This window comes from Aegilops tauschii, chromosome 7 (genome assembly GCF_002575655.3).
Source record: "Aegilops tauschii subsp. strangulata cultivar AL8/78 chromosome 7, Aet v6.0, whole genome shotgun sequence".
In the NCBI taxonomy this organism is placed as follows: Eukaryota; Viridiplantae; Streptophyta; class Magnoliopsida; order Poales; family Poaceae; genus Aegilops; species Aegilops tauschii.
This window is the reverse complement of record NC_053041.3, coordinates 16,535,031-16,546,395: the sequence shown is the minus strand read 5'-3', so window position 1 is coordinate 16,546,395 and position 11,365 is coordinate 16,535,031. Positions and strand designations below refer to the sequence as shown.

The 11,365-nt window shown below is 49.0% G+C and overlaps 1 protein-coding gene across 1 annotated transcript; it reads left to right on the top strand.

The window, feature by feature from the left end:
- The first annotated feature begins 572 nt into the window (after positions 1 to 572).
- On the top strand, positions 573 to 5,536 carry LOC120969799 (uncharacterized). The gene is made up of 2 exons (XM_073504962.1): positions 573 to 676; positions 4,163 to 5,536. Exon 2 carries the CDS (start codon positions 4,180 to 4,182, stop codon positions 5,275 to 5,277), a length of 1,098 nt encoding a protein of 365 aa, XP_073361063.1. The 5' UTR covers positions 573 to 676; positions 4,163 to 4,179; the 3' UTR covers positions 5,278 to 5,536.
- Positions 5,537 to 11,365: the final 5,829 nt, after the last annotated feature.

Sequence of the window (11,365 nt, the reverse complement as noted above, 5' to 3'; positions counted from 1 at the left end):
CCCTTCTCCTTCAGTCTGCCCGTCTGTGCACCTTGACTTGCTGTTTGCAGGCCCAAGTTTGATCGCGCTCACGCGGCAATCGCAGCCCGCACAAGGCAGTCGGCAAGCACCACCTCAGGGATATCCCCGTACTTGTCCGCCTCTAGCTTCGCCCGTAAAGTGGAGAAACCTACGGGCACTACCAGCCTCTGGTGCACCATACGACTCCCTACCAGTGATCTTTTTAAAAGGGGAGGCGCGCATCGCTGCCGGAAACCTCATCTCTTGGAGGTTAATCGGCAGCTTACAATCGCGACGGTTTCACTGTGTACTTCTGCAGAAAAACTAAGAAGTGAAACGAAACTAAAAAAATATCCAGAAGAAATCCAGAATAGAACAAAAATGAAAACAAAACCAGCAGAAAAACTATAGTAGGAAAGAAGGAAAGCGAAAAAACGAAAAACCAGCAGACACGCTAAAACGGTGCGGGCTTGTCTTAACTTGGTAGCACCGATGAGGCCCAAGCCCAACTGAAGCTGTCCGCTTCAGGCCTTCAGCACATGCCCACTTTGCCAACACGTGCTGCCCCGCCCTGCCCTACCCTTACCAGTAAACAGAGAGTGCGGCGCAGTCGTCGGGGACAGCCGCCGCCTGCTCCGTCGCCATCGTCGGCGTCTCTTCTTCTCCGTGTCGTCAGGTATCTATGCCCGCCGCCCTCTCTGGTTCAGCCCAATACTTCCCTTTCTCCCATCCCCTCCGCACAAGCGCAAGAACCCTAGGTCACGCACAAGTCAAGTGATGTAGTTGTAAGCGATTCACCCATCTGGAGATTTTTGAAACGCATAGCCCGGTCTCCTTGAAGTAATTAGACAAGACCGGCCGCAACGGGGGGCTGGAAGAACCGGGATACTATTTATATGGCGTAGGAGTAGATTTTTGGTACAGATATATATATGTTCGTTAAACACGATTTATAACCGTATAACTAATTTTCGAATTTCCAAAACGAAAATCAGAAGTGATTTTTGGGTTTTGGACCTTAGTGAGTTGGTGCTTGCATTGGGGCAGTAAATCATTATCTCCGCTTAAGGACAGTGATTTGGACCAACGGTGCTGTGTTTTGACTTTTGCACATTAATTACTTTGTATTCTTGTGGTGAGGAGGCAAGGTTGACTTACCCGAGGAAGGTGATCTGGTAATTGGCTGCATCCGCCGGTTGACCAGACAAATCTGTTTGTCACCGCGCATACAGTCGATATGCAAGACTAGCAAGAGCAATAGCGAACCCTGGGGATGGATTTTTTTTCCTGTTTTTGTTTACTTTCATTTTGGCTTACCGTTTCGTCTTATTTCCAGATTTCCTTTTCCTATTTTTAGTTTTGATGTTGTTTTCATTTCATCTTTTATTTGTTAATATATGTCTTTTCTAATGGCTTTTATAAATAGTCATGTTCTTTTATCAATAGTTATGTTCACTGGCGGAGCTTCGTCAAGGCTGGTTGGGCCATGGCCAGCCCAAGGCTGAAACAAAATAAAGTTATATATAGCCCAGACCATCACTAGTTCACTACTGCAACCCGCAACACTGACCGACACCAATACAGAGCAGGAACGCAGCAGCCTCGCACTCGTAGAATTCGCAGTGTCGCCTCAAAAAAACGTAGCATTCGCAGTGATACAGAGCTTAGGGTCTGGCCGGGTGCCCACAAGCACACATCAGCTGCTGGAGCATCACGCACGTCATTGCCTCCCAAAGTCCCAAGAGGACGTCCAATCAGACACCACCCACCGACACACAGCTAGTCAGCCGACCACGCGGCCATGCAGCGGCGAGCCGGCGACCGAGGCACCCAGCTGGGCAGTGCCTTCTCTCAATCCATCAGAATCACTACTTATCTCAATCCCTGCAAGCTTCACAGTCAAATTGATTTGAATCATTCCCAGTTTTATTCCCCTAAATTCCACTTAGGTCATTGTTCACTGAATCATCCCCTAAATCCTCAATTAGCATAAACAATCCACTCAAGATCTTGTTCTTTACCTTTTATAGTTTTATACTGTGCAAGGCATTATTGTTTACAAGTTCACAATAAATGCCACTTTTAGAGTTTACAAGTTCACATCAAATGCAGTGATGTTGTTTACTATCTAACAATGTACTCAAATGTTGTTTACTGCCAATTTTATAGCACGTTTGGTATTTGGTAGCATATAAATATATATGGTACAGAATTTGAAGATATTTGGGTTGCTTGGGCCGCCCAACTTATTTTTGGTAGCTGCGCCACTGGTTATGTTGTTTGCTAGAATAATAGTTTAGTAGTTTATTGCGACAAGAGAAGTTTATCACAACTCTGGCATGTTTGTCTTTGACGTATTGAATAATTGATGGTTGTTTTCGACCAATTTTAATGAATAGCTTTTCTGATATGTATAAACATTAATTTCTCATGGATGTTGTAACATATGTAAAAAAAGCAAGTTGGAAGTACTGAGCAGCATGACCTGATCTATTTGTTGCAATGGCATATACTTCTTCTTGTGCCCCCTATTTTAGTTATCTCTGTCATGTTCACGTGCACAGCCTATTTTGCCCATGAGCAAGGTTAGCTTTTGTTCATTCATTGCTGATCTTGTGCTGGTTTTTACTGCTGTTCTAGTTGTTTAGTTCGTAAGCTGAAGTCCATTAGAGTTAAGCTACCTGGAACATTTGGTTCAGTATTGTTACCCCACGGTACAGTGTAAAAATGATACATGATATTCAATTCCCTGAGGCTATTCTTGTCTGTTTTCTGCAGTGAGAGGCTGCCATTTGACAATACGGTTCCGTGTGTGCGTTGACTGTTGCTGCAATCAACGCAATATTGATTCTGTTCCGTCATCCATCATCCCAGCTGCATTATTGATTCAGTTCTGTCTGCTGGCGAGGTAATAATCTCCTACTCAACTTGTGATGTGGAAGATAGCAGTGAAACCATGATTGTTGGCATGTTCTGTATGCTATGGGTTTTCTTCCTTAAGTGGTTACAAATATTCTTTTCTTTCACAAAAAATGCTAATTTCTCGTGACCTTTTGCTTCTTCTGGCCTTGTTGTGGAAATTTCTATCCGCAGAACAATTATCCATCTCCTCAAGATAGGCATGCAAAGCAAACTCAGATGGTTATTTCTAAAATTTCTAGGACATTGATCAATGTTGCTCTTTCCTAACATGGCTCATCTAAGGTCGATCATTTTTCTTAGTTCTATACTTTCTTCACCTCAGATGAGCATCGTAAAGTTGTCGACAGCAAGAAAAATCACTACAAATTCGAGAAGTTTGACAAAGTATACCTTCATACTACATAAAGCACACACAAGACAAACCCGCTCATTTGCGCTCACCGCACTAAACCACCCACGGCCGACCGGTAGATGATAATTGTGATGATAGCATTAAGGCAACTGTGAACCAGTAGGCCTGGTTCCATCCAGATCTGGAATTGCCATAAGCCAGGATGCTTGGTTCTCTGTAGATGTAGAGCCCAAGGTTTTTAAGGCGGCATAAGGCGATCAAGCCCTGTCTAAGAGGAACAAAATGCTATGATGCTGCCAAGGCGCCTACAGCCCAAACGACAAAGGAGGCCCAGTCCATCCAGATCTGGAGTCAGCATAGTGACCGAGGGAGCAGAGCAGATGTCTCTAGCTGCCACGTCTTGCGATAACTAGCGTCGGAGAAGGTAGCTGCGGCACACGGCCTCCACCATTGTGTCCTCACTTGTTGTTAGCGATGGAGGACTTATCTGTTTTTCCTTTTTGTTATTTTAGGGGAAATCCATGTAGAAAATAGTTGATAATTGAATTGCAATTTTACTTCTACTAGTGTTAAACAACCTCAAATTTCTATATTTCCTTCATGCTTGTTCTGTGGCAAGAAAGATTCAACACTTGCCTTTTCTGTCTCTCAAATGTCGATGAAATTTATCATGATTTTTCCACACTTTTATATTTGGGTGTCAATACTTTTGTATTTACTCTACTGTGTATTATGTTTCTAGTTTCTGCAAACATTTTAACTATGTTACTATAGTTATCAGTGGTTTTACTAGTATTAGGTGAATGAACATAGTGATCGCAGTATAATATATTTAACTTAAGTCAATTGATATAACTGTTGTCCTTAAATTCATAATTCCTGATGCAGACTTTGAAGTTGACACTATGCAGAACATCAACCGGATCTCGATCTCCAACACCACCATGTCGATGCTCTGCGTCATGTTTGGACCCCAAGGTTGGGCAGACTTGCCAGATGTGCTATTGTGTTCCATCATGGTCCTGTTGGGTTCAAGCCGTGACCTTCTTGCATTCATCGCCACCTGCCCCAGTTGGCGTGCCGCGTTCATGTCAATGAAGCCTGCCTTAGACATGATCTTCCCACCTGTTATTTTCCGGAACTGTGCCGACCAAACAAGCCCAGCTGGCTGCAACACTGGAAACACATGGGAGCTTATTGATCTTGCCTATCCAAGTACTCCATTGCGTCGGTTGAGCCTCCCAAATATTTTGGACACAATGGAAATTCTGAAATGTTCTTATGGTCATGCTATCTTCTCCTCCGGCAGATCCCATGTAATTATGGACGTGCTCACTGGCACCACGGTTGCAGCTCCACCTTGCCCATCCATTCAGCTCTGCTATAGAACATTCGTATCTCCAGAAGCGTCGCCGGATTCATATCTATTTGTCAGCAGCCCGCACTGCCTTTATGCTTGGCGAGTTGGGAGCCCCTCATGGTTGCACCGTGATTTTTTAAATGCACATTTGATTCATGAGATGGTGTCCTTCAAAGGGCGGGTCATTGCGAGGATACAGCAAAAGCTGTACATCGTGCATTTGGCACCTGAGCTTCATGTTGAGGTACTAAGAGTTGCTTGCAGCGATAATATAGACCCATCCAAGCTTTCTCGAAAGTTGGTGGTTTGTGAAGATATGCTTCTCCTACTTGGTGGTAATGAGAAAGCCTTCTCCATCGACTTCTCGACTAAACCTGCAAAGTACGTGAGGGTGGCAGATGGAGGCTTGTCGAAGTGGGCATTCTTCTTCGGCGAGAAACCTATTGGCCAGCCACGACTGTTGGTGAACCCAGAGAGGATAGGGTTGAAGGGTGGCCAGGTATACCAGCTGGATCAAAATGGCCGAGTATTTTCATACCCAGCAGATGGCGAACAAGATGGGGAGTGGGTTCCTGAACCTTGTTTTGTGACGATCAACGCCCATTTTGCTTGCAGTACGACATCCTATGCATCTTGGGTATGAGATTGTGCTGAGCGGTTGTCTCCATGTAGCTGCCTACAGAGGGGAACTTGATGTTTTTGTTCAGTCGCTCCACGGGTAGATGCTGTGTCGGGAGATTGATGAAGACTTTAAAATTGTGTGTTTGTCATCCTGTTCTCCAGGAGTCAGAAACTTGTGCTACCTATTGTTGCATCTGTTGAACCTTGTTGTGTACTTACATTTTGGATAAAAGAAACGGTGGTTTACATCCTAAAATAAATGTCATGTGGCTGACCCTGTAGTTATGTGTTATGTGTTATGCTTATTCTCCTTCTAAATGGAGGTAAATAAGATGCATGAGAAGTTTTCTGAAGCAACATATGTTTTTCTCTTGCCTTGCTCTGCTAAACTTTTTTTACATTGAATCCAGGAATTTTTTGGTAGGAAACAGAATGGTGGTTATGGAGAATATTCATGTGGAGTATTCCCTAAGGAATGAATTGTATTTTCCTAATCTTTTATAGATTTTCTTATGATGTTGATGTTTGATTAATATAAATCTTCAGCTCATGTAAAAAAATGATGTATAAGAAGAAGAAAGGACAAATCAAGGAGCTTCTTCAGTCAGTTTTTCAGCTGCCGAGGGATAGAAAGATGCTGGCTATAGCATTGATTCGGTGCTGGTGGCACGAGCGGAATAAATATTTTCTTAACTGTATCTGGACACACAAAAAATTCTAGCCTGAGCAAACCCTGGCGCGACAGAGAGCAGCGGAGTGGCCCTTCCTCGATCTCTCGCCTGGCTTCTAGCTCTGCTCCTCGCCCCCTTGCACAATGCGATGTTGGTGGCCTACATCCGTTGCCAGTTTGCAGGTTTTTTAGGGTCTTGCGGAAACTTTATTGGTCAAAAGAAATGTTCATAGGGATACAAAGAGGGTCATGAGGAATAGCAAGCCACAAGTGGTGACCCTGATCAATAGAGATGGACAAATTGGCAAGATTGTGTGCTTTGAAGTTCGACGTATGGCCTTCCAAAGCATTCCATTCATGTTGGGACCCCGAGGGTGAAACCGAAACATAGGGCCCTCGCCCATACATGGATACTCCAATTGCTTTATATTGCATCAGTAAAATAACCAATCAATTTCCTATAGCAATTTACCTGTCAATTATCTCAACCTCGTCTAAATACTTATTTGGTTTTTCTAGTGAAACAAAGCCAGGTTTAGATAATCCAAGGAATAACTACTAGTCTCCTATTGGGTACTATGCTATTTGCTCTAATTGGGTACTCATTTAGAAAAGCTAATCTAATTCTATCCTATATTTTTCTCTCGTCTACGCATTATTCAGTGTCACAAGAGAGTTATTATAAGGCAGAGAAAGTACAAAATTTGTACTAGATATTCCCAATTTAGTGCCTCTGGGGGGGGGGGGGGGGGGGGGGGTCAGTAGCAGCATGCAGGCAACATATCACATCGGGAGAATGAACAAGTGAACCAGCCCCCCGCATGCCTTTTCCGGCTATCACAGGCAGTTAACCACATATCAACATTCGAATTCTAGTTTGATGATTAACCGTGTCTGGTTTGGTGTCCTCAGTGGCAGTGTCACGCAATAATAGCAGTCCCATGTTCCATCCTCATTGGTTGTCATGTTCCATCCTCATTGGTTGTCCGGGTACTTTAACTTTGTCTTGACGGTGGTTAGGACAATGGTGTTATAAGCTTGTTGTTGTCACTTCATCTCTCGTTTCGTTCTTTTGTGTCCCCAGTCTTCTTCCCTTACAATATGGCGATGAAGCAACATTTCGGCAAGGTGCCTACCATAGTTCATTTCTCAATCATAGGTTCTCACCTGTTGAGGTGGATGGTTTAGTGCAACTCTAGCATATCGGCTAAAACTGTGTCCCGCAAATTTGATATAGGAGCCGCCTGAAAAAAAATTGTGGCACTGCGTGTTGTGTTAATCACGTCGCTAGGATATTTGCTTTTTTGTTAGTGGGCTACATTAGTTGGTAGGCCCATCAAGTTTGCTTAATAGTTGTGATTTGCTTTGGGTCAGAGGCGTGCTGCGTTCACGCTGCGACCGAGGGTTTAGTGTTGGGTTTGTTAGGCCACGCCATGGAGATCGTGGGATGGCGCGATCGTAGCACGGCGTGGCGATGGAGTCGGGTCAGCCAGCGATCCGCGTTGTAAGCCCTGAATAAGATGAGGAGAAAACAGAAAAGCTGGGAGCCAGTTCGGCACAGCGAAAAACGTCTCTGTGAGCGCGAGCGAGTTGCCAATTTGCAACGACAAGTGGCATCAGAGCCCCGTTGACATCCTGCAGACATGGCCGGCAGCAAAGCGGGCAGCGGCAAGGTGGCCCGCAGCAAGGCACCGGCCGACGGGACTGGCGCGGGCGGCTTCAAGTTGAAGACGCCGCCGCGTTCACGGTCCCCGTCGCGCTCTCCCCCGAGGAGGCGCGGGCGTGGCCATACTGCGCGCGGGCGCGAGGTCGTGGTGCCGGTGGTGCAGAAGGTGATCCGTGAGTCTGGATCGGCAAGCTGGCCGATGCTCACAAAGACAAACTACAACGACTGGTCTCTGCTCATGAAAGTGAAGCTGGAGGCGCATGGCTTCTGGGACGCCGTCGAGCACGGCGACGTCGACTTCCACGAGGACCGCATGGCACTGGAGGCCATCCTTGGAGATGCCCCCCGAGATGTTGGGCATGCTTGCCGTCAAGCCGACGGCGAAGACGGCGTGGGACGCGATCGCCACCATGCACATCGGCGGTGACCAAGTGCGCGCAGCCAAGGCGCGGTCTCTAGCCCGGGAGTTCGAGACCATCGAGTTTCGCGATGGCGAGTCCGTGGATGATTTCGCGATGCGTTTGGGATCCATGATCACCAGCCTCAATATCCTAGGCGACAAGGTCACCGAGGAGAGGGTCGTCCGCAAGTTTCTGCGAGTCGTGCCGCTGCGCTACTCGCAGATCGCTCTCTCGATTGAGACGCTCGTCGACCTCAGCACGCTGAGCATTGAGGACCTGACGGGGCGCTTTAAGGCTGCCGAGGAGCGGTACGGAAATGACAGTGACTCACGCGCCGGCGGCAGCTTGCTGTACACTGCCGAAGAATGGGCGGCGCGCACGAAGGAGCAGGGGCAATACGAATCATCTCGTGGGAAGGCCGCGGGCCACGGCGGCCGCGGTGGCGGCCGTGGCCGAGGTCAGCGTGGCGGAAAAGGAAAACATGTCGCGCCCAGCGGTAGCGCGGCCAATGGCAGATAGGGCTCGTCGAGTGGCGGTCACCGTTTCAAAGGGACCTACTACAATTGTGAGATCCAAGGACACATGTCCAAGGGCTGCCGCAAGCCGCGACAAGAGGAGGCGGACGTGGCGCAAGTGCAGGAGGAGCAGTCGGGACTACTCTTGGCAGTCTGTTGCGGCCTGACACTCACCCCGGACGAGCCGGCGAACCAGTCTGTCTACCTCAACGAGAAGAAAGTGGTTCCCCAAGAGGCGCCGCGCAATGGTTGGTACCTCGACACAGGGGCGAGCAATCACATGACAGGTGATCGTGGCGCATTCGCCACTCGGTGACCGGCGTCGTGAAGTTTGGCGATGGCTCATCAGTACAGATCAAGGGCAGAGGCTCCGTGCTGTTCAAGTGCAGAAATAGCTCACACCGTGTGCTGTCCAAGGTATAATATATTCCCAGCCTTTGTAACAACATCATAAGCATTGGACAACTTGATGAGATTGGCTGTAAGACTGTCGTCGAAGACGGCGAGATGTGTGTGTACAATCAGGAAAGGATCCTGTTGGTGCGCGTCAAGCGGACAGGGAACAAGCCGGAGATCTCTGCGGGCCGATCTCACCGGCGACTGCAGCTGGTAACCGATATTTTCTGCTCATTGTGGATGACTACAGCAGGTTTATGTGGGTGGAGATGTTGCGCACAAAGGACCAGGCCCTGGAGTACTTCTGCAAGATCAAGGTGATCTCTGAAAATGAGCGTGGCCTGAAGCTGCTGGCCTTCAGGAGTGACCGTGGCGGCGAGTTCAACTCCACGGCGTTCGCAAGCTTCTGCAACGAGTCTGGAGTGAAGCAGTACACGACGGCGCCCTACTCTCCGCAACAAAATGGCATCATCGAGGGGCGCAACCAGACGATGGTTGAGATGGCGCGCTGCCTCATGAAGGGGATGAACGTGCCCTCTGTCTTCTGGGCAGAGGAGGTGAAGATCGCGGTCCACATACTCAATCGATCGCTGACGCGCGCGCTGGACGGAGTCACGCCGTATGAGGCGTGGCATGGGCGACGACCGAACGTCGCCTACTTCCGCACTTTTGGTACAAGGTTCATGTCAAGCCCGTCGGCCCACGCGTCACCAAGCTCTCGGACCGGTCCATTCCCATGGTGTTCCTCGGCTATGAAGATGGCAGCAAGGCTGGTGCGGAGCATCCTATGGACATCACCATGTCAAGAATCCGTTTGGCAAGTGACACGTGCGATATCTAGTTCACATACATAAAGATTAATCATCTCCTTTACACGTGTTCACTTGACCCCTTTGAGGATGGTATACTACTTGACATCCCTCTCGTGTGCATGCATAGGTATTACCGGAGCTTCATCGACGACGAGGAGGAGTTCAAGCGCAAGAGAAACATCTACACCATCCAAGAAGGGGGAAGGAGGAGGAAGAGGGACACCAAGACGCGAAGCACCGGAGGCCTCGGACCACCCCGGGTGCCCGGCCTCCTATGCCCCGGGTGCCCGGACCCCCGGCCCCCAAAGGGTGCGGCCCCCGACCACCCCGGGTGCCCGCACCCCTACCCCCGGGTGCCCGCACCCTCACCTAGCGCTACCCCGGGTGCCCGGCCTCCTCATCCCAGCAACCCCCGGGTGCCCGGACTCCGCCGATATGCCTGCGTGCATTTTGGGTTAAAATGACCATTGTACCCCCATTTTCCTCTTATTTCGTCCCTAGGCTATAAGTACTCTCTCCCTAGCTCATTTAGAGGATAGCAAAGTATTGGATAGACAAATAGAGAGCTTTGCTCATCTTCCTCCTCATGGAGATCATGACCTCCTAAGGGAGAAGATCCTCTTGTGGATATCAAGACCCCATCTAGGGAAGGATCCCCATCATAGGATCATCAAGACCTCTCTCCTCATAGGATTGGGATGAACTAGTTACCTCTTGTATCTTCTTGTGTTGGATTTGGACCCTTGTATATCTCTTTGGGTGATTGGATCTAGCACATGTGTGATTGGATCAAGTCAATTCGAGTGTTCCTCTTGTTTTCCCCCTTTTGTGTTCTTTTTGTTCTTGGGGATTTCCCCTCCAATTCGTAAAAGATCTCAATCTAGGGTTCCACCCTACAACAAAGGCCTACTGGGTGTATGGCTCAGTGGGACGCAAACTCCATGTCACAAGGGACGTTGTGTTTGATGAACAGGTTCCTTGGAGCTGGGACGCGGAGGCGGCCACGAATGCTGCTGGAGTATCAGGTCGACAACAACAACATCAACTGCAGGGGCACCGAGCTGCACGCTGGGTGTAGGACGCCAGCGACGCCGGGACCGCTGGAGGAGCCGCGGACGCCATCAGAAGAGCCGCGAACGCTGGCAACACTGTCGCCCTCGCCTGTACAGTTCGTCTCGCCACCGACAGGCGAGGAGGTTGACACCGAGGGGGTACCTCTACGGTACCGCACCGTGGAGGATGCCATCGACCACGCCCAACCTGTCACGTTGGAGTACAGCGGGCTGTGCCTGGTTGCAGTGGAGGAGCCAGCCAGCGTCGAGCAGGCCCTGAGCGAGGCATGCTGGAAGGAGGGCATGGGCGCCGAGATGAAGGCGATCACGGAGAACCAGACCTGGGAGTACGCCGAGCTCCCAAGTGGTCACCACGCCATAGGCCTCAAATGGGTCTACAAAGTGAAGAAAGATCCCCAAGGTAATATTGTCAAGTACAAAGCTCGTTTAGTGGCCAAGGGTTATGCGTAGAGGCAGGGCATCGACTTCGATGATGTGTTTGCGCCGGTCGCGCGGATGGAGACGGTGTGTGTTTTGATCGCACTGGCAGCGCACGACGGCTGGGAAGTGCACCACATGGATGTGAAGTCAGCATTCC

Excerpts from the sequence above, each read along its gene's own strand:
- LOC120969799 (XM_073504962.1), top strand. The coding sequence starts at position 4,180 with ATGCAGAACATCAACCGGATCTCGATCTCCAACACCACCATGTCGATG.